General features: G+C 34.1%; 1 protein-coding gene and 1 long non-coding RNA gene across 9 annotated transcripts; both read left to right on the plus strand.

Annotated features, from left to right (window-relative positions):
• Positions 1-9,074: 9,074 nt before the first annotated feature.
• On the plus strand, positions 9,075-13,948 carry LOC145132498 (3beta-hydroxysteroid-dehydrogenase/decarboxylase-like). Of its 8 annotated transcripts, none has more exons than XM_079067310.1 (14): positions 9,076-9,359; positions 9,538-9,642; positions 9,967-10,312; positions 10,401-10,490; positions 10,577-10,710; positions 10,806-10,976; positions 11,222-11,347; positions 11,460-11,539; positions 11,598-11,796; positions 11,911-12,016; positions 12,093-12,267; positions 12,341-12,497; positions 12,653-12,719; positions 12,995-13,482. In XM_079067310.1, the coding sequence occupies exons 3-14, from the start codon at positions 10,078-10,080 to the stop codon at positions 13,147-13,149; spliced, it is 1,695 nt and encodes a 564-aa protein (XP_078923436.1). In that variant the 5' UTR covers positions 9,076-9,359; positions 9,538-9,642; positions 9,967-10,077; the 3' UTR covers positions 13,150-13,482. The 8 variants fall into 8 exon arrangements, with proteins under 8 accessions (XP_078923466.1, XP_078923436.1, XP_078923430.1 ...); XM_079067304.1 differs by having other exon boundaries at positions 9,076-9,335; XM_079067325.1 differs by having other exon boundaries at positions 9,076-9,335; positions 10,050-10,312.
• Positions 13,949-20,221: 6,273 nt separating this feature from the next.
• Positions 20,222-21,610, plus strand: LOC145103724 (uncharacterized). The gene is made up of 3 exons (XR_013706816.1): positions 20,222-20,398; positions 20,485-20,646; positions 20,748-21,610. It is a non-coding gene; the product is annotated as an uncharacterized LOC145103724 (long non-coding RNA).
• The last annotated feature ends 2,643 nt before the right edge of the window (positions 21,611-24,253 follow it).

A 24,253-nucleotide genomic window follows, 5' to 3' on the forward strand; every position in this document is an offset into this window, starting at 1 on the left:
TTAGACAAGGATTTAGATATTCATTTAATAATGAGAATGGTTCGATTTATGCTTATCTAAATGGTGTTTTATATTTTGAAGCAATGCCTTGTAATGGAATTTATGAAACTGTTATGGTTGTAGATAACCTAGGAAATGATGTGTTGTGTATGGATTCTTCCAGTAGTATGGATAAAGCATCCTTGTGGCATTGTCGTCTTGGACATGTCAACAAGAAGCGCATAGCCCAACTCCAAAAGGATGGAGTGTTGGAGTCGTTCGACCTTAGGGAAGATGACACGTGCGAATCTTGTTTACTTGGAAAGATGACCAAGTCACCCTTCACTGGCACTTGTGCGAGGGGTGAGGGTTTATTAGATCTCATACATACAGATGTATGTGGACCCTTTAGATCCACCACAAGGGATGCAAATCGCTTCTATGTGACTTTCACAGATGATTATAGCAGATATGGGTATATCTACTTGATCAAGCACAAGTCAGAAACCTTTAAAAAATTCAAAGAGTTTAAACAAGTAGTGGAGAATCAATTAGGCAGGAAAATCAAGATGCTTCGATCTGATCGAGGTGGAGAGTACCTAAGTCTTGAATTCCACGACTACCTCAAGGAATGTGGAATAGTTTCACAATTGACGCCACCTAGGACACCACAATTGAATGGTGTAGCTGAGAGGCGTAATCGAACCTTGCTAGACATGGTTCGTTCCATGATGAGTCGTGCTTCACTACCTATCTCATTCTAGGGGTATGCCTTAGAGACTGCCGCCCATATCCTCAATTTAGTACCTACAAAGAAGGTTGCCAAAACACCTCACGAGATGTGGACAGGGAAAGCTCCCTCGTTGGCACATATCAAGGTTTGGGGCTGTGAAGTTTTCGTAAGACGAGAAACTCACGACAAGCTCGAACCTCGTAGTGAGCGATGTATATTCATCGGCTACCCACATAAATCCTTTGGATATCTCTTCTATAGACCGAGTGACAATGTTGTCTTCGTTGCGAGGATACGGGTTTTCCAAGAGCGGGAACTCATAAGCCAAGGAGATAGTGGGAGGCAAGTCGATCTTGAGGAGATTCAAGAGTCGAGCGATGAAGGAACCTCTAACGCTGGCGCTCAACCCGAGGAGGAAACTCCGGTTGAACCAATTGACGAGTCCTTACCTCTTAGACGTTTCGAAAGAGTTAGAGTTCATCCCCAGTTTTATGGTTTTCATATCACTACCGAAGGGGACACGTATATTAGTGATGGTACACTAATAAATCTAGATGAACCTAATAGCTATAAGGAAGCCATGGCAGGCCCAGAGTCTGTAAAATGGAAAGAGGCGATGGACAGCGAGATTCAGTCCATGTATGACAACCAAGTTTGGAATTTGGTTGACAATGTACCAGGTCGTAAGACGGTCGGGTGCAAGTGGATCTTCAAGAAGAAGACCGACGTGGATGGGAACGTGCACACTTATAAGGCGCGATTGGTTGCGAAGGGTTTCACTCAGACTCCTGGAGTTGACTACGACGAAACCTTCTCACCAGTTGCGAAGATAAAGTCTATTAGGGTGATGTTAGCCATTGCTGCATTTCATGACTATGAAATATGGCAAATGGATGTAAAAACCGCTTTCCTTAATGGGAAGTTGGCTGAGGATGTTTACATGGCTCAGCCAGAGGGTTTTGTCGATCCAAAGCATCCCAATAGAGTGTGTAAGCTTGAGAAGTCCATTTATGGGCTTAAGCAAGCGTCTCGCAGATGGAATCTTTGCTTCGATGAGAAAGTCAAAGAGTTTGGATTTGTACGAAGTGAAGATGAATCATGTGTATATGTCAAGGCCAGTGGGAATATAGTTAGCTTTCTCGTTTTGTATGTCGATGACATACCGTTCATAGGAAACAACGTCCCGACTCTGCAGGAGGTTAAGTCCTGGCTCGGGAAGTGTTTCGCTATGAAGGACCTCGGAGAGGCTTCCTATATTTTAGGAATAAGGATAGTGAGAGAACGAAGTAAGAGGCTAATAGGACTTAGTCAGAATACTTACTTGGATAAGGTACTAAAACGTTTTAGTATGGAAAACTCGAAAAAGGGAGAACTACCGATACAGAGTAATGCCAAATTGTGTAAGACTCAAAGCCCGAGTACAGAAGCCGAGATAGCTGAGATGAGCCGAATACCCTATGCTTCCGCAGTTGGCTCTATCATGTACGCTATGACTTGTACTCGCCCTGATGTGGCCTTTGCTTTGAGCATGGTCAGTAGATATCAAGGGAACCCGGGCAGAGCTCATTGGATTGCGGTCAAGAATATACTTAAGTACCTTCGGAGGACCAAGGAATGGTTTTTAGTCCTCGGAGGGAGTGATGACTTAAAGGTGCGAGGGTATAGTGATGCTAGTTTTCAGACCGACAGGGACAACTACCGTTCGCAGTCGGGCTGGGTCTTTACCCTCAATGGAGGAGCAGTGACTTGGAAAAGTTCCAAGCAAGAAACTGTAGCTGATTCAACGTGCGAATCAGAGTACATTGCAGCAAGCGAAGCGTCAAAAGAGGCAATGTGGCTGAAGAACTTCATTGGTGATCTTGGAGTTGTGCCTGCCATAAAGGAGCCTATGGAAATCTTCTGTGATAATGAAGGAGCGGTTGCCTTGACCAAGGAACCAAGGGATCATGGTAGATCTCGGCATATCGACAAAAAATATCACTTTATTAGACATCGAGTAGAAGAAGGACACCTCGTGGTGAAGAGGGTATCGTCAGAGGATAACCCAGCAGATCCGCTTACGAAGGGACTGAGCAGGGTTAAGCATTTTCAGCACGCTAGGAGCATTGGGCTGAAGGACGATATTAGTTTAGATTAGATAGTTTGGAAACATATAATAGATAAATGTAATTGACATTTGATGATTAAATAAAGGAGTATTATTTATAAGTAAAGCTATTGTCTTATGTTAATTGTTTAACTATTGTTTCATTTTGCATGTTTTGACTTCCTGAATAATTAAGTTATTTGATAATAATCGAATTATTCGAATAGTCCACAGTCGTTCATATGTTGGAAGTAGATATGAATGAAGACTGTCATGAATTGGTGTGTAGATTGTCTAAAGTGTATTAGACATAGCAAAGGTTTGCTACAACGTTCATGAGTGCTTATGAACTTGATTTGAGCATTAGAATAAACCCACACTTGTTGGAATCACTTCATGGAATTTATCACGAGTGATCACAAGATGGTAATATCATATGGTCTTAAAACCTAGATATATGGTTTATTGTTTGTTAATTGGTTATGCATTGATAATGCGCAAACGTATCAGTAACTTGATGTTATAAAACATATTGTTGTGTGTAATTTGATTAGTGGATAGTAAATGCATATAAGTCGAAGTTTATCTGTTCCTTTTATCCTAAGAGGGTAAAAGCGATATCAGGGCCCCTCGATGATTTGATTTGACTTATGTGCCAGGCCCGGTCAGGACTGAATTGATGTGTTCAATTAAGTGCTAAGTCAAGTAAATCTGAGATCGAGAAACAAATTGCAGGACAATAAGTATGACCATGTTCCATGTAATTGTCCGCACGGTATCTAGAACAGAGGATTATACGATCCCTTATCTGAAGGACGGGATACTGATAAGATCAGAGTTTAACAGCGTCTTTAAGAGCTACGATTGCTAATCGGATTATATTTGCATATATAGTTACTAGACTTATCCAAGTGGGAGACTGTTGGATTAGTGTCTAAGGCTGTAACTATATTTGGTAAGTACTTGACCCGGTTGTGCATGGTCCTTTTGGGTTGCCTTCACCATAGCAACTTGACAGGATGATTTGTTAAGAGAGAAGAGATATTATTGTTAATATATTATGAGAATAATATATTAAAGAAATAATAATGTTATTTAATTAATATAAGTCATATATTAATTGAGAATTAATTTGGTGACTTAAAGAGGTTAATTGAATAAAGGGGCATAAACTGTCAAATGTGTGATAGTTGTATTTTGGGCTATGTATCCTTATGGATATGAGGGTGGACGAATTTTAGGGTTTGGATACCATAAAATCGTCCAAGCCTATTATCTAGAAGGATCTTGGATTGCTTAGGGCCTAAGTCATTCAATTAGGGTTAAAGGTGAAACCCTAGTAGCTCATAGTATAAAATAGATCCCTTGGGGTGGGGAAATCGGCACTCATGAAAGGCAAGAAACCCTAGGGCCGATTTCTCTCCCTCCTATCTCTCTCAAGATCATCTTCTTGCTATTTGGTGTTTGTAAGCCATTAGAGGAGTGACAATTGTGACTCTAAGCTCCAAGAAGAAGAAGTATCAAGCAAGTAATTCAAGGTATTCTTTTAGATCTGATTTCATATGATTAGATTCAATTGTTTACATTAGATCTAGTATTGTAAGTCTTGGATACAATGCATGTTCAATTAGAGAAACCTAGATCCAAGCATTAGGGTTTGCATGTGCACATAGGAAAGTTCTTATGGCTCAAACCCATCAAATGGACCACAAAGGCCCAATAACATGTAAGAGGGTAATTTGGGCCCAATAGGCATGTAAATGGACCACCAAGGCCCAACAAACATGTGACCCATAGCTTAGGCCCAAATTAACATGTAAATGGGTAGCAAGGCCCAATAAAAATGTCATGGAAGATATTGGGCTCAATATACACTTGAATGGGCCCTTAAGGCCCATTGGCCATGTAATGTGAATATTAGGCCCAATAAAATTGTTATCGATGTATTTCGTCCATTCGTTATTGTTTCGTTGTTTATTTTAACTCGAGGTTTACCAAATTGATTATAAAAAAAGTCTTCTTTTTGTAAAAACGACATTTTTGGTCAATAAGCCTCAAATTTTCAATTAAGGCCTAAAGTTTTGTAAAAATAACACTTTAGTCCATAATTTATAAAAATTTGTAATTTCGTCCCAAATGTTTAGAAATTCACGGATTTAGTCCAAAAATTTATATTTTGACATTTATGGCCCAATTTTGCAGAAATGCATTTTCAGCCCCTTGTTTGTAAAAATTGACACTTTCGGTCCAATTTTGATAAAAGTTACATTTTTGGTCCCATTTAGAAATAAATGTTATTTTCACCCCTAAATTTGGTTTATTTACATTTATGACTCAAACTTTGGTCAAATAACATTTTTAATCCCAAAACTTTCATTTTTTCGCAAATTTGGGCCCAAAACCGTGAGGCACAAATGTTTGGCCCATTAAGCTAAAATTTACATTTTTCCCCTTTGGAAAGCATGTTTATCATAAAAATCCATTTTTATACAAGTAGGACCTGTTTGATCCTTATAAAAACATAAATGTCACTTTTTGCCCTTATCTTTTGTTTTCTTGACAATTTTGACCCTTAACAAGGTTTTTGCCTTAAATCTTTATATCTTCAACATATAACACTTTTAACTTGATAATATGATGTATAAGGTGTCTTAGTTCATGGATCTTTACTCAATGTTACCTAAGATGTCGAGATTTGTTAAGATCTAACACATTTTTACAAAATAAACTAAGAAATCACACAAGACATGCATATAACACATAGATCTACACATTTTACTTGTATTCTCCCCCCCAAAATCATGTAAAACCCGAAAACAAGGGGGTATGAACTCACCTTTGCTTTGATGTTTCGGTTTTGAAGAAGAGATGAAGAGATTTTTGGTCCTAGCAACACCTTGAAGTAGTTTTCGAGCTTATGAAGTTTCTAAGGTGTTAGATCATGAAATGAAGCTTCATAAGAGAGTGTTCTTAGCTTAAGGATGAAAATCAAAGACTTAAGTATGATAACAACTTACCAAAGAGTGATGATCTAGATTAGAACCTCTTGAAGTATACTCTAATTCTCGAAAATTTAGAGGAAAATGTAGGAGTTCTTGGGAGCTTCTTTAAGAGATTTTTGTATACAAGAATGAGTGTGGTGATGGTTTTTTGATCTCATAGCCGAGAGTTAAGAAGAATAGGAGAAGTAGGATCCTTGGTCATTACATGAAGGGTTTAGCATGGAGATATGAGAGGTAATGCATAGATTACCTTCATATAATACTTAGGTGTCATGTTTAAGAGAATCCTTCATTAATCTCTTTCTTCTTCTTTTTCTTTTTTATTTTACTTGGGCCGAAAATGGGCTAAATAGAAGGGAGGTAGATTAGCTTGGCCCATTTCTAGCCTTGGTTCGAAATTATGAGGCCCAATAACTACTTTTCGGCCCATTGGGCCTTTAGGGTAGTTCACGGCCCAAAATAGCATAAAAGAATGGATTTATGGCTTACTAGGGTTAATTGGATTAGTTATGGTCCAATAAGGCCCACTAAAGGTAAACAAATTTATTTTAGGCCCATTATGGCCCAAAATGTTAAGTTTCATGAAGGTGGGTCGAATTAGAGCCTATTTAAGGGTCCTAAGCCCAAAATAGTCAAATTGGAAGCTTATTGATCCATTAGGCCCAATAAGGAAACCTTAGCCATAATGGACTTAAACCGGGATTCTTAGGGTTTTCAGCCCTTAGTTGAACACATGAGATGTATTTGAATGAGCATAGAGTATGATATTCTCTTAGAGTACAAGCTATTACACTAGGTGAATGATTACATGAGAGTAAAATTTCCTAGCAAAATGCTAGTTGTGACAGGTTACTACAGTAGTAACGAATAAATCCTCTATCTTCAACTCACTTCCTTTCACCAACATGAAGACACTTGAGTCAATACCCAATCATCGTGTCCAATATTAGAGTTTTTTGACACTAGGTTTCTCACATAAAATAACATCTAGGGTTAGTGTTCCACACTTAACCCATTAAGGGCTTATTCCATTAAGCCCATCGCCCTAATATGTCAATCATACAATGTGGTCGGGTATAATTCATAACTCCAAACCATGAGTCCAAAACGCGGGTCCCGACAAGTCCCAAACTAAAGTTTCCAAGAGTAGGGTTTTCTAAACCCTAGTTAGGGTTTCCAACCCAAACACGTGCCAACTAGGTTCAAGGTTAGGTTTTTAGGTTAGTTAAAGTTTAATAGGTCGGGTACCACCCACTTCCACCTCGGGAGGTGGTGGTCGAAGGTGGTTTACGGCGGCAGCCACCACCTTACGGTGGTGGTGGTTTTCGAGTCAAAAATCCGGAAAATCAGCACCTAACACATTATTTGCGTAGAACATTCACATATACATATTAATACATGCACACAACTACCTAACGCGGTGGCTGGTGGCGGCAGAAAGCGGCAGCAAAGTGACAGCCACCATGGTTAGCTGCCATGGTGGTTTTCTACTCGGTTTTCCGGCCAATAATGCATACAACGAGTAACAACACCGCAATACACACATACATGTGAAACACACACACAAACGTGTCCACACCATCCTCCTTCGGGGATAGTAACGACGACCAGAGCAGCAGAAGGAAGAGTTGCATGAGTAGCGGCGACGGCGGGCTAGGCCGCTAGGTAGCTGCTGCGGGACAGAACGAAAGCGGAGAGGAAAAAGGAGCGGTTTGCGGTGGAGAGATGGAGGTTTGCGTCCGCCATTGAGAATAGTTGCAGCCACGACTACGACTCAATCCTGTGACACCCTCTCTTAGATCTCAACATTCACCGTACAATCTCATCCTTGTCGGCAACAAGGTTGACGGTGGTCTCCACCCGATCGGAAAGGTAAGGAAAGCGGTGGCGATGACTGGAGAATAATGTGGCGACTCCATTAAAATTTAGGGTTAGGGTTTATGTAGTTGTAGCCGAGTAGCAAAAGGGTGGAGGGGAGCGGGTTTAAGTCTTGTCTCTTATTCAAACATTAATCCCTTTCTTACACTTTCAATCCCTCCTCCTCAATTCATTTTCAAATTAAATCCATATTTCATTCTATAGCCCGCCCGCTTCCAAAAATCCTTTCAATTCAAGTCCAAAAGTTACCAAACAGCCCCCAGCTTCCACAAATCTATACATAACTGGTCCAAAGGTTACACTTTAACCCCCGATCTCCAGAATTTATAACATTTAAGTCCCGATAGTGAACACCCCGTCAAATTAATACGATTTTTGGGCTAAATTAAAAATAAAATAAATACATAGGGTTTACGATGTTACAACTCCAAACTAGTGCCAACACCAGTAGCTACTCATGAGACATTTACTTCCGATGGAGCTTCCTTTTCCGATCCAACCCTTTATTGCTCATTGGTAGGAGCTCTCCAATATCTAACCATCACAAGACCATATTTATCTTATGATGTTAATCAAGCAAGTCAATATCTTCATGCCCCAACGGATGCTCACTTTCAGTCGATCAAACACATCTTGCGCTATGTAAAAGGTACTATAACCTTTGGTCTTATTTATCGTCGACCACACTCGAATTCAATTTTAGGTTACTCCGATGCTGATTGGGCTCGTTATATTGAAACCCGTCGCTCCACTTACGGCTATTCAATTTTTCTTGGTGGTAACCTCGTCTCTTGGAGTACCAAAATGCAACCCACTGTTTTCTGATCCAGTTGTGAGTCTGAGTATCGGGCAATGACTAATATTGTAGTAGAGATTGTCTGGATTACACATCTCCTAAGGGAACTTCATGCATTGCCTCCTGATTGACCAACATTGCTATGTGATAATCAAAGTGTCTTGTTTATGACTCAAAATCGGGTATCTCACAAGCATGCAAAACATATCGATCTTTATAACCACTTTGTTAGACAACTAGTTGCCTCCGGCAAACTTTACACGAAGTTTATCCCAACCAAGCTTCAAGTGACATATATTTTCACCAAGAGTTCATTTTATTTAATTCTACAATGTTACGTGTGGTTAATTTTATTTAATTCTAGGACCATGTCCCAATTATTTTCTAAAAACCCCTAATTTGATCCATTTTTTAATTTGTTTCTTCATCTCTAAAAGAGCCTAAAAGAGCCCTGTAAAGTAAAAGACAATATCCCTACAATATTGAGGTATACTGACAATTTGTTTATTTATTAAGTTATAACCGTTTCTTCCTCTTCTTTCCTTGGTGTGAAATAATTTAATTTCCTTGGTGTGAAATAATTTAATTTTAGAAAAAAAAAATGTCATGTTTGAATGTTTTTTCTACTTATTTCGAATGTGAAATTACATAGGGCTTTTGAAAGAAAAAAGAAGAAGAAAGAAAAACCTATTTCGGATGTGTTTAATCGTTTGTCGTTGAATCATAGTATGTGCATGCCATTACCCAGTTGTAATATTCTTTGGAGGTTATATTCCATCGTTCGCCAGATCAGAACTGCAGCTACTTTGTCACCGTAGTGCAACCACCGGTGACCCATTCCTGTTAATCTCCGATTTGCAGGTACCAACTGCACGAATAGTTGTGGTATACGTTCGAATTTAACTTCGAATTTTTCTTCACTAGTATATATCATGGCTCTATAAGAAAAAAAAAAAAAAAGAGAAAATTTGTTCTAGAATTCAAATTCCTATAACAAAAAGTCTTCTTCTTAACGACAATGCGCCATTATCTGATGCGGTTATCAATTTTTTTTGGTAATTAGGTGAAGTAGATCCTGGCATTGATGTAAAATTTTGTGAATACAAAGTTAATTTGGTTCTCAACTCCTAAATGGAAGCATAATTAGGCAACTCTGCGTAGAAACTAGGTATAATTCATCCAGTTGCAAAATTGTTGCTACATTTTCATTTTCTCTGTTAAGCAGTTTCTTTTCCTTTAAAATTGATGAATTTCAACTTCTCAGAAAAACATTGCACATTTAATAGTTCTGTTAGTGTCTTAGTGGAATACGTATATGTAGATTTTGTATCTGAAATGTACCAGGTTTCACACTGCAAACCCGATGATAATGAGATTATCATTTTTTCCTACACAAGAAGCAATTAATGATTAGCTTTTTAAAAGATGAATGCAGGTTTTTTTTTTTTTTTTTTTCTGTGGATTGAAAGTTGTAAATATGTTCTTTTGAAAGGATGGAGCTCTAGGTTGCATTTTGGAGTGTTCTAGCTCCAAAGCATTGGTTGTGCCAGAGGGTGTGAACTTGTATGTTTATAGAATCACAGGGGCAATTTGGTAATACAAAATGGCTGATGCACAAGAGATGTGGTGCCTTGTGACTGGAGGAAGAGGGTTTGCAGCAAGGCATTTAGTGGATATGCTGATCCGTTATGATATATATGCAGTTAGAATTGCAGATATTGGGCCTGATATCAGGCTTGAAAGCCATGAAGAGAGAGGAATTCTTGGGCAAGCATTATCCTCAGGTCGTGCTCAATATGTATCTATGGATCTGCGCAACAAATCTCAAGTATATAAAGGTAACCTTGTTGCTACATCCAAATATACCAAATTTACAATTCTAAACCTATTCTTGCTTCTTAGATTTCACTTTTGTTTGTTGTGAAGCTTGTCAAGGGGTTGAAGTTGTTTTTCATATGGCTGCTCCAGATTCATCAATCAATAACCACCAGCTGCATTATTCAGTCAATGTTCATGGTAAAACACTTTTAATATTTATATATGTATGAGTTATAAACATTTTACTTTTTAATAATGACTTGTTGTTGTTTGATGATCTACAGGCACAAAGAACATAATTGATGCTTGTAGTGTGTTAAATGTGAAAAGGCTTATCTATACTAGTTCTCCTAGTGTGGTGTTTGATGGGATACATGGAATACTTGATGGGGTTGAAGCAATGCCATATCCTGCCAAGGTATTCTTTCCATCAAGATACTATATATATGCCAGAAGAAAAATCATTATCTTTTTTTTCTTAAATTAACAATGAGGTGCATTATAATGTTTCAGCACAATGATTCATATTCTTCAACTAAGGCTGAAGGAGAGGCATTAGTTATCAAGGCAAATGGCATGAATGGACTTTTGACATGCTGTATTCGTCCTAGCAGCATTTTTGGTCCTGGTGATAAGTTGCTTGTTCCAACATTAGTTGCTGCAGCAAGAGCAGGAAAATCAAAGGTAACAGATTACATTTTTTTTTCTCAATCTGAAATTAAATCACATATTCATGTATCTAAATGATGGTTATGCATCGACTACTTATGATGTGAATGGAAGGTTTCCTAACCCTTGGCATTGACATTTTTACATCAATTTGACTCTATGCACATGTGTTGTCTTGTTGATTTTATGCACAATATGTTACCTGATCTTACAGGAATACATATAAACATAGACTTAATTTATGAATTATGAACTAGCAGTTTATGATTGGGGATGGAAAGAACATGTATGATTTCACTTATGTTGAAAATGTGGCACATGCACATGTATGTGCTGAAAGAGCTCTTGCATCAGGAGGTACTGTATCAAAGAGAGCTGCAGGCGAGGTAATACTTAATTTACTTGTATAATCAATCATGATAAAAAAAACACATGTATAGTTTGTAGATTTGAACTATTTCATACCTTAAAAGCTATCTATTCATGTTGATTTTCCAGGCTTATTTTATAACTAACATGGAGCCGATCAAGTTTTGGGAGTTCATGGCACTTATTCTTTCAGGCCTTGGCTATGAAAGGTATTATTTGGAGTACATTGTTATGTTGTCTTTATTTCTGATATAATGTAGTTTACAGGCCACAAATCAAGATTCCTGCTTTTGTGATTATGCCAATTGCCCATTTAGTAGAGCGTATATATCAGAGGTTAGCACCCTATGGGATGAAGGTACCACAGTTGACACCTTCAAGAATCAGACTCCTCACTTGCAACACAACTTTTAGTTCTTTAAAAGCAAATGATCGACTTGGCTACAGACCTATTGTATCACTTCAGGTTCACTCATTTCCCTAATTTACATCTAAGCTCAGGTGTAGAAGAAGAACCACCTAAAACTACGTAGTTTTGAGTAAAAAAAGAAAAACATTCAATACTCTTGATTTGTTGCAGGAGGGTGTGAAAAGAACTGTTGACTCGTATGCTGATCTCAGAGCTGAACTTTGGCATAGTAAGGAAAGACCTTCTAAAGCCGCTGTATGTCTTGGAAATGGAATTGGTATGGGATTTTGATTAATAATCTAATTAGTTTTTTCATAGTTGAATTTCATTTTATTTTGTTTATGGGTTTGCAGTTGCAGACATACTTCTATGGAGGGATGCAAAAGTGACACTTGGTGCAATGGTGGTTTTGTTTGGATTCTATGTCAATTTTGTAGTACCTGGACAAACCATGATTACTTCCATTTCCAAAGTCTTCATCATGGCAACCATTTTTTTGTTTATCCATGGGAGGTTGCCAAATAGTTTGTGAGTATCCTCTAATCTAAAAATAGTATGTATAAATACAAAAGCTTGTAACCCATGGTTTCTTCTGTTTCAGCATGGGATATTCAATTGACAAAATTCCAAAATCAAAGTTTCAGTTCACAGATAAATCATACCACCAGACTGCTTTATCAGTGGCTTCTTCATGGAATTATGCAGCTAATAGTCTAACATCTATTTCCAGTGCGAGTGACTCAAGGATATTCTTCAAGGTACTTACTTCCATTGGATAAACTCTATTCAACTTGTTATTTCAATTTTTAGCATATAATCTTTAATCAACATTTATTATTTTGTTTATGTAGTTCTTTGCGTTTTATTCTTTCATATATCTAACAAAAACGTGTTTTGCTTTCATGATAAAAAGATGGTTATATCACTCTTCATGCTTGGCTTGATTGGATCCTTGTCACTTCAAAGTTTCTTTTCGAAAGGTTCGTACTTTGTCTTACTAGGATTATTTTTATGACAACAAGGGCATTCACGTCTTTTGTACTAACAAGAAATCAGTCCCAGGCCCAGATTCAGTCTCAGTCTAATGCATACCAAATGCAATACATGCCTGTTAAGCTCAAAACAAGATTTGAATATTTTTGTATTAAAAATGGATTGGTCTTATTTGAGAAGAAACAAGAATCATTATATGATCGGATAGATGTTTTAGGAATGAATCAATTCACTACAAACAAATTGTTTTCATTTTTTGCAGTGCTTCCCTTTGCCTTTGTTGCTTTCTACCTTTATGAGCAAAAGGAAAACAAAATCGATGAATTTCTTGAAAAAGGTGTCCCGATCAAACGCTTGTCAAATTCCTTCTTTCCAAGATTATTTAATCCCTTCAAGCCCATTAACAAACGTGAGTAGTTGAACTGTTGACTATTACAAAATTTGACCACATCTCATTCGGGCATCAGTATGTCTAAAATTGCACGTCTTATAATACAAAAAGAAAAAAAAAGTATCATAAGACCACACAAGCGCCCCATACTTCCTATTTTTATGGTTATATTTATGTTAAGCATGTTGAATGGCTCTATTGTATTTGTTGTATGGAAGTCGTGCATCATTAGGATTGACAAATGTTTTAGTTGACTCATACTGTTGAGTACGATATACGATATGAGATGCAAATCAGATACATAGCAATATAAAAGAGCCTAGTTCCTTCAAGAAGGCCAATTTGTATTGGAATTAAAACTCACATTGTAGTTGTTAAGAATCGAACTTTTGAGACCATTTCTGTGAATATACCACTTTGAAACCATGCCATATACGTTTCCAATGACGATTTTGGGTTAAACACGTAACTTTTTAATGATTTATTTGTTCATTAAAGATGCATTTAGAAATTTATGCATAATTTTATGACAAAAAAGTGTGATTCGATCATCCATTTTGAGATGTGAACCTTCATTTAACTTGGTAACTATGATTACACGAGCATATTATAGGGCCTACATAACTGGACCACAATGGTCGATAGTGCACCAGTTGGATTCCTAATCATCGTGGGTTAAAGTGGGCCACAGCCACAGTCCGTTCGGTTCCATTATCATGGTGGGTAAACTAAATACTAAATAGTGGGCACCCTTTTGTTGTTACCCAAATGCGAGGACTATGTATTTTTAGAATATTTTACAAAACAGAAATTCCTATAAATGGAGAAAACATTATGTATGATAATAACATTTTAGATGTTAGTGAAAAAACCTTGACTTTTTATAATCTTATGGTTAAGCAGTTACTTATTTAATAAATTGTAAGGATATTTTTTCTAGTCGTATATCCACATATTAATTCGTTCATTACATGAAATTATAGTAGTTAGACTCGTAAAGTTAAAAACTTATATTAAAGCGCGCGAACACTATATGAATTAAATTGGTGATAAGATAGATGATGTTAAATTAATTGGCATTGTTTTATATGCTTGAGTAGTTTTGCATTAAAAATATTATTTTATAAAAGTTAGTTTCTTATAAAAAAAAACATTAAATATGGAAGAAAAATAGAAGGAATGGATAATTTTATATTTGTGTGGAGGTAATTGTAATTTGGTCAAAGTCAACGAGGTAGGTATGGCATTTAGAGTTCATAGCATTTGTTTATACCATGTTTTATTTTCCTTTATTTTGTAAGTATTATTTTACTATTTCAGACTCAATGAGCTGCCGGCTGCGTATGCAGAGTAAAGCTGAACAAGAGTCCATAAAATAATAAAATAAACATAAAATATAAAATTGATTTTTCAAATAAAAATATGGAAATGAGACTCTCTCCCAAGTCCCAAGTGTTGTCCACACACGTCTTTGGAGTTTGGATGTGTGTTTTGTCATTCACTTTTTGTTTTTGGACAAATAATGCTGGTTAACTTAAAGATGACTTTAAATTTTGGATTTTTTTGTACAACCGACAAAAAATAATTCATATTCTAGGGTCCCTTTTTGTAGTTATATGAATTATTTAAAAACATTACAACTTTTCTTTTAGGACATGTTCAACCCAAAATTACAATTTATTTTTTCTCTCACTTTTCATGTAGAGTTGCTCCAGCAAAACAACAAATATACATTAAAGTTGGTGTTGATGAAGAATATATCACAACATATAGTGTTATGTAAATTATTAACATTATATATAATATTAAAATTTCACTAGTATAAATTAATTGTTGGTCTCTTATATTCAATTTTAGTTTATTAGTTGTAATATATATATATATATATATATATATATATATATATATATATATATAACGATGAAACATTCATTAAGAAAATAATGAACTGCTAGACGAAGAAAAACGTTACAAAGCAGAAAGTAAAATATGCGTATTATATATTATTATATATTAAAATGGATGTCGACTTATGAATAGTGATAGGTATTGAGTCGGCTCCAATACCATGTGGTTTGGAGCCGAGGTGGTTTTCATCGGCTTCGCTGCTATGTGTTATTCTCTTGTTATCGTGACATTAATAGAGTTCATGTGACACCCCTTAATTTCAGACTTGAAAAAAAAACTTTTCTTTTATGCTTTGAAAATGGTAGTATTTTGTAGAACTCTGTTGCGGAAAATCCCATATAAACTTAAACATTTTTGCATATCAAATCATGTTTAAAAATACAACTCTAAGGATGTCATAATCATTATCACAAACATAAGTTACAAGCATAATTTATTACAAGACACAATACAATAATAAGTCTCTTAATCATTTAGCATACTCTTATCAATTTCCAGCAGCATTAATATCGCTATCTGTAATACATAAAGTTTGAGTGGACCAGGTTTGGGAACCTGGCGAGACACATAGGATTTTCAACCGACATTATTATTATATTTATCATGCAACACAAACATTATCAAACAATACATGTATGATATATCTCTATGATAATGCACCACTAGTTACCCAACCCATCGATTCTCACACACTCATCCTATAACAATGATCCTATGGGATCTAACCTGATGGATCACTGTAAGTAACGAATTGACTACACTGCTTCGAGGATTCATTGGCAAGTGTAAGTCAATAAGAGAAACCATGAAGGGGATATAGTAGTCAAATGAATATCATACCTACTCGAATGTATAGATGATTCACCTACATCTACGGGTTGCTAACCCAACAATGTTCCACAAGAATGTCTAGAATAGTCAGTGGTCGTCAAATTACTCCGTTAGATGACTTAGTATGTAATAGTACTATGATACGGAATAGTACCCCGACATGTAATAGTGCCATAGAAACAAGGCCCCTACTTTGTTCAAATCTCACACACACCCCCAATATAAGACTACTCATTATCCAGTTTAAATGTAACCTAAGCATGATAATGAGATAAATAAATTTAGCATGTCAACTAGACAATATTCAACCATATCCGACACAGTAAATAGCATGCAATATTATCATCTTTGTATAAATATACACATAACACATACTTTAGATAATAAACATTCGGTAAATATATAAGCATTCAATTGATATAAAAATACTTTTTATGTAATTATGTGCCATGCAAGTAACTACACACTCACCTGTAAAAAAGTGAATGTTTATTCGAGCAGATTGTCTTACGTCTTAACACTTCTGCTTTCCTTTCCAATTATCTAAACACAAATATTGCTAAGTTTAGTTCTCACTTAAACTTTTTATTTGTATTTATAACGTTCGAGATCGTTACGATGAATTATATATTCCTATTTATATAATCTTAATATTTTTAGTTTAATTTATTATTAATTTCAACATAATATTTCATGAGTATCAAGTAAGGATTAGCCAGTCAAGACACTCGAGAGACAATATCATTTCGGCATATAGTTTTTTTATGAAATCTAACAACCAAGTCAACATGTCTATCCAAGGCACCGCTCCCGTAAGTAGATCAATTAGCAATATAATTAGAATTAATACCTAATCTTATTCTTAGGTTCATAATAATGACAATGGGTATACACTATATCAAGTTTCTCAAGCGAAAATGGAACTTACCCGATTGGCCAGAAACTCAGAAAACGGCGCGCATAACTTTGAAGTTTAGACCTTTCCTAAAAAGATTCTGCAACGCTCCAGCACTTCGCTAGCGATACTTAAGAACGAAGAAATTAAATCACAAAGGACTGAAATCTCGAGGATTGAGAGAGAAATTCGATCGAAATTAGCAATGGAACAAGGAAGAGGTGGTTTGCTATTTATAGGGGCCAAAAAACTAGGAAATCACATGGCCCTATGGCTGCCTTGAATTTGGTAGTTGGCGTTTGGCTGGCTGCTGCTCTGGAAACTACTATTTTTTCGTTATCTTCAGATAATTGTAACTTTCCCATACGGACTCAATCTTCGACGTTCTTTATATCCACAATTTAATATTTTCGTCTACTACAACTTTAATTTAGATCTCAACAACTAAGGGGGTGTTTGGATAGCGAAAAAAGAGGGTGCTTATTGTTTATTGCTTATTCCCACCACAATAAGCTAAGTTTAATTGTTTTGATAGAAATCCTTAAAAATCAGCTTATTATGGTAGGGATAAGCTAAATAAGTTGATTTTAATAAGCATATCCCCCTTTGCTTATTGCTTATTGCTTATTCCCACCGCAAATAAGCTAATAAACAATAAGCTAATAAGCTATAATCTAATTTATCCAAACACCCCCTAAATTGTAATATATTTTTACTTTATATTTTTTAATAAGACTGGACATGTTGTAACTTTGAAAAATCACAACTTCTTCATACAATCTCCATTTCCGACATTCTTAATATCCACGGTCTCATATTTACATATACTACAACTTTCATTTACATTACCTTGGCTACAAAATAATATATTTTCACTTTTAATTTATAACCCAATACCGGCGTTGTATAAATCTTTTAAATTTCCATAATAAAATTCATATTATTTACTAACTTTTTATACTTTCATAATATGAACTTCAATATTGTTTATACACAAATATTATTTATTTTATACATTATTCTTATTTAATCAATAAAAACAACATACAAATTAATAATTAACACATACTCTTCTGTGTTCAATCGTTTTAGGTTTTTGGGATAATACAGTGACCTAGTTCCGGCTTCCGACCTACGCTCCTTCAACCTCTGAATCCACCATCGAAGGGGACTGAAATCAGAAGCAGAAGGTCAGGTATTTGAGTTTCATGTAACTAGTTATGATACATTTTATTATTATTTTCTCAAAAAAAAACCCCAATTGAATATAAGTATGGATTGTTTTATTAATAATCATATTCCTATTCTAATAAAAGAATAGTTTTAATCTCCTTTTGACATGTGTCACCCTATTAAGCCTCTTAATTAATGCATATTTTATTCTCCTTTCGCCATGTGTCATAATATTATATCTCTTAATTAATGATGTCACATGTCAATCTATTTATTCTCCATTTCAAATTTCAAAATTTAAATTTCTCACTCTAATTACATTAAATTAATAACATTAGAATAAAAATTAAAATAAAATTAATACAAATTATAAAGTGATATAATTTCATATATTTATTTAAATCAATGATTACAATTTATATAACTAAATTTTTTTTTAATTAATAATTTATTTAAAATAATTGATTAATAATTTTGAGTTTTTACTATAAAAGTTTAATTAATTTTGTAACCGTGGTTCCCACGGGTTATAAACTAGTTACTTAATAAATAATCAATTAGTGTTTACTTGTTACATAATGTGACCCGATACGATCATACATTATTAATAAATATCATTTTATAATGATCATTAAGCATAAAGATCTTTCAGAGATATCTTCTTTGTAGGTCATAGGTAAGCAAAAAATGGCCAATATGTTGGCAGTTAACTATGTTGTGGGATGTACCCAAGTACCAAATGTCATCTATCTACATTTTGTTTTTATTTTCTGTTGTTCAAGGTACAAAAATCATCCCTCCTAAAAGATATGTTGGTTATTGTTCGTCTCTGATCGAAAATAAACACCCATCCAAAACCCAACTAAACTATAGTCTAATTTTTTTAAGTGTTGATTCATTAATTATCGATTTACTGAGGGTTGTGCTATAAGTACCCCCTTAACCAATTTTACCCCTCCTAACATCAATCAAATCAACTTTTTACTTTTGATTTGACATTATTTTTTTTTCTTTTTTTTTTCCTTTTTGTTTTTGATTTTTTTCCTTTTTCCTTTTATTTTATATTTTAATATTATTACTATTAAATTCGGATGACATTTTAAAATTCGGTAAACATTATAAATTCGCACGACATTATAAAATTCGAACGAATTTTTTGTCCGTAATTAAAAAATATAAAAAAAATATTTAAAAACCGATTTTATATAGCCGTTTGAATTTATAATGTCTTCCGAATGTTAAAATTTTGTGCGAAATTTATAATAATAATAATAATAATAATAATAATAATACGTAATTAAAAAATATAAAAAATATATTTAAAAACCGATTTTATATAGCCGTTTGAATTTATAATGTCTTCCGAATGTTAAAATTTTGTACGAAATTTATAATAATAATAATAATAATAATAATAATAATCAAAATATAATAATAATAATAATAATAATAATAATAATAATTAAAAAAGAATTAAAAACAACAAAAAAAACAAAATAAGAAAAAAAAAACAACAACAAAAACCAAAAATCAAATAAGGGGGTGAAATTGAAAAAGAAAGAGGTACTTATAGAAAACACATTTACCGATCATAGTTATTTTTCTTTGTATTTATGTGTGAACATGAAGATCGATTTTGTAGTTAGGGAAAACGGATCTAGGAACAAGGAATTAAAAATAACATTGACTTTCATAATGACCTGACAATAACCCCACTCTCTTTCTCTTAAATATATTTTTTCTTTAATTTCAAGTACATTTCTTGGCTTCATTTTTTTTATTGGACTTGTATGAGAAGTTTTATACACTTCTTCAACCTTTTATATTCATTGAAAGACACAAAGTCGGGTTCTCTTCATGGTGACTTGTAGTTCTTTTTAAAATTTCTCATTTGTTTTATTCCACTGAATGATATGGTATAGGTGTGACAAAGAACATTTTGAAGGTTCAAATTTTAACTAGGATGTCCTAGATTTGGGACGCCGATTCAAAAGGGTAAAAAAAATTATTGTAATCAGATTCATAGATCTCTATAGTAATTGGAATGATGTCATCGTGAAAAGCATTCTTTGTATCATTTTCTCTACGGAGCATAATATAGTTATTGTTTCTTTTTTTAGGCATGTTTTTGTTTTCTCGGGTATTAAAGTGTGAAAAGGATCTCCTTATTAGACATGAGAAGATGCAATGATTGGTTAAATTTTGTTGTGGATACAAGTAAGCGATCTTATTTATATATTGCCACTACCCATTTAAAACTCATTTACCCCTTATTTTGTTTTTATTAATGAACTGTTATGTAGCTTTTCCACTTAAAATTCCAGAAGTCGTGATTCTAGATAAACCTGTTTTGCGAGTGTATATACAAAACGTGAAATGGTATTTTTGAGTCAATGGTTTGCAAAATCCCAACAAAACAGTTTCAAATGAAATGTACATTATCTTTTTATATGCAATTTATGTAAGAGGTAATGTTTTGCATAATATCCCACATTATTTTATCTTTGGATGCATGATTATATTACATTGTACTTTGTTTCTTGTAATTATATAGGTCTCTATAGAAGTTGTAACAGAGAATGAAAGGTGGACGCTTGGTGACTTTGACATTAGGAAGCCACTAGGAAGGGAAAAATTCGAACATATCTATGGTTTGCAAAATCCCAACAAAACAGTTTCAAATGGATTATACATTATCTTTTTATATGTAATTTATGTAAGAGTCAACGGTTTGCATAATAATATAATATCCCAGATTACTTTATCTTTGGATGCATGATTATATTACTTTGTACTTTGTTTCTTGTGATTATATAGGTCTCTATAAAAGCTGTAACAAAGAAGGAAATGTGGATGCTTGGTGTCACCAAATCATTAGGAAGCCACTAGGAAGGGGAAAATCTGGACATATCTATGTACAAAAGAAATTAGGGTGAGCAGTATGCTGAATAACATCCATGTTTGTTCTCAAAACAAAATAATCATGGTGTGATAGCAACGATATTTTTCAAAGTTTAAATTCAATACATTGTTCTACATATTACAGGTAGAATTAAAGCAGTTTTTGTTGTAATTTGTATTTATTTTGTAAATCACCTCCAGATGTGCACCACAACTGAATTTTCAATTCCGGTCGCGCATCCTAGAGGCCCGATGCAGTTTTGTGCTCCGGATCAGTCGATATGTGTAACGCAATCGGGGGAGACGTTGGCGGTGCAAAATTAGCAAGATAACCCTCAACCGAAAAGTCTGAGATTAGTTGACCAAGATGATGTTATATAGGTTTATGGGGTTTCTAAAGCATCGAAAGAGTCGAAAGATTGTGACCGGGGAAAGGAAAATGAGGATGTGGGATGTGAGAGTTTTCCGTGAAAGGATACCATGATTATAGGAGACGTCCTTAGAATGGGATCTGAGCAACATGAGAATTAAGATGTGGAGAAGGAGGATGAGGGTGGGCATGTTCCATCTAAGGTAGTGTACTTTCAAGTATTTCATTTGTTATAGCAATAGCATCCTACTACTATCTTTTGTACAACATCTAAATACAACATTATACTTCCAACTATTTTGTTTTTATAGAGTTATAATAGGGTGAAATGAAAGTACGTTGTTATACTAAACAAAGCAACACCTTCCACCCCGTGCAACGCACAAGAAACATTTTATGTTATATTTAATATTGTTACTTGTGATATTATATTACAAGTTAAATTGATATAAATATATTAAATATATAGCATAAAATATCTAATACCTTTAATATATTAAAACACAACTTTATCAAGTTATAAAAAGCTAACAAATAGAACGGTTGTTTTTTAAAACATGTAAAAATATTCTACAACAATTTTATTAAGGCAACCAAACATTAAGACCATCTTTATTTTAAAAGAAAGCTTTTACTTCCACTTCATCCCGAATACACTTTCTTTCTAATACTTTCCAATAAATCGATGACTTTTTCTTGGACCTAGACGTTTTTGTTTATTACACCCATAGACTACAAAAAAAAATTAATAAAATAAAATAAAAATAAAAACTTAGGATACATTTTTTGTTAAAAATAATACAATATGTTGTTGGAGAACATTTAGTATTTGCATGGTTTTTATATTTTCTTTTTATCAATTTTAAACAAAACCTTTTATCGATATCAGTTATCGTGACAAATTTGTCATAGCTCTTTATGACATGTCCTTTTCCACTATCATTTTGTGAATGGTCAAAGAGGCTAAATTCTGTAATAAATTATTCTTTAAGGACATCAATCTGAATGGTATATATCCAACCATTCATTAAATGTGAGCAATGATAGGGGAACATGAGTTAGACGATGGCCGATTGAATATATTTAGAGAAATTAAATATCCTATTACTTTTTCTTCTGTAAATTTTCCTACCCAATTAAATAATGACATTTGTAACATTTAATGTCCATTTAATGATATTTTAGTATCCTAACATAACACATGTCATCGTTTAATTAATAAAAAGATTTATAGGAACAAAACTAGGAGGATATTTAATTTCTCATATATTTATGATGTGGATATATTATTCACTTGTTATATATTCCATATTATATGGTTTATATTAAGGTTCTAAATAATGTTAAGCGTGAGTTGTCGGCAATGTCAAATCTCAAATTTTTTTGAGCTGTGACGAGCTACGTCATTTGTTAAGCATGACTTAAGACGACAATTTTGTTTATATATATATATATATATATATATATATATATATATATATATATATATATGTGTGTGTGTGTGTGTGTGTGTGTGTGTGACTTAAGACGACATTTTATCAAAGTTTAACGACAAGTACAAGCCTTAGATTCATGACGTGTCATGACGAGCTTTTTAGAACCTTGGTTTATATCAGTAAAATGACAAATATATTTACATGATCAACTTGTGTAAGAGCATAACTTTATACAAGTACTTTAGGAGGGATATTCGGAATGTAATTATCAAGGTTCTAAAAAACTCATCATGGCACACCATGACTCTAAGGCTTGTACTTGATATCATACTTTAACAAAATGTCGTCTTAAGTCATATATGTATATACACATAAATAATACTAGAAAATACATATAAAAATATTAATTATATACAAAATTGCAGCCTTAAGTCACGTCTTACAAACAACGTATGACATGTAAAAACTTGAGGTTTGATATTGCCGCAAAAGTCACGCCTAACGTTATTTAGAACCTTGGTAATTATATAAAAAAACATCAATATATTTGATTGTTGTTTAAATTTTAAAAATCCTACTAAGATAAAGATGCGTGGAGGAGCTTTCAAGGCATTCATGATACCGATACTTATATGTAATTATCTACTAAGAGTATCCACAATGCACTGAACTTATTAGAAAGTTTCATTTTTTTCCATTGTAGAGTTCAATAACCATTGAATTCCATACCTATTGAATGTCAATATGACATTCTACAATGATAGAGTTTAATCAATGAATGTCAATTAGGCATGTCACATCATTCAACTATCTCATTAGATTATGCATTGTGGATGCTTTAAGGGGTAATCAGGACCGGCCCTTGGCAAGTTCACAAGGTGCTTATGAACAGGGCCTCAAAAAAACAGAGGGCGCAAATTATTTTTAGCATTCGTATTACCCTTTGTTCAGTTAATGGCCCAAAACAAAAATTAGGTTAAAGCAACAAAAACCAGTCGACGAAAGCAAGATAGAAGGAGCGGGAAAAAGTAAAGAAATTTCGGGAAAAGAAAAAAACAACTCTTCGATTTCTTCTTTGCTTACGCTTGCGACATGAATTAAACCTGCAACGATATTGTTTGAATGAGGCAATCGACAATCTTCCTTCTTTCTTCTTTCTTCACGAAATTCTGAAACAAATCACTTACAATCTGTCTCAAAAATTAGAAAATCGTTCTTCACTTCTTTTTTCTCGAAAATCAGATTTTAGAAGCTTCAAATTCCATGTTGAGGTTTCAAAATCAGAAGGAGAAGATAGGGATTAAGGTATTTCCAATTTTTTCCCGACTCCTTACTTTTTTTCTTCTGCTTAGTATCTTTTTTTTCTAATTTCTGAAGGAACAAGAAATTGAGTGAGAAACAGAGGAACAAGCACTGAAGCAGATCAGTTCCGAAAATCAGAACAAAGCGTTGAGGAAATCGATTTCATAATTTTGGAGGTACATCAATTTTGAAGATCCTGGTTCCTTACTTCTTTGTTTTGTTTCTGATACTCTTTTTTCTGATTGTTAATACTCTTTCTTCTTGATTTATGGTACTCCTTTTGTCTTTCTGTTGATTTCTTATACTAATCAGAA

This window comes from Lactuca virosa, chromosome 1 (genome assembly GCF_052849685.1).
Source record: "Lactuca virosa cultivar CGN04683 chromosome 1, Lactuca_virosa_CGN04683_v6, whole genome shotgun sequence".
Classification (NCBI taxonomy): Eukaryota; Viridiplantae; Streptophyta; class Magnoliopsida; order Asterales; family Asteraceae; genus Lactuca; species Lactuca virosa.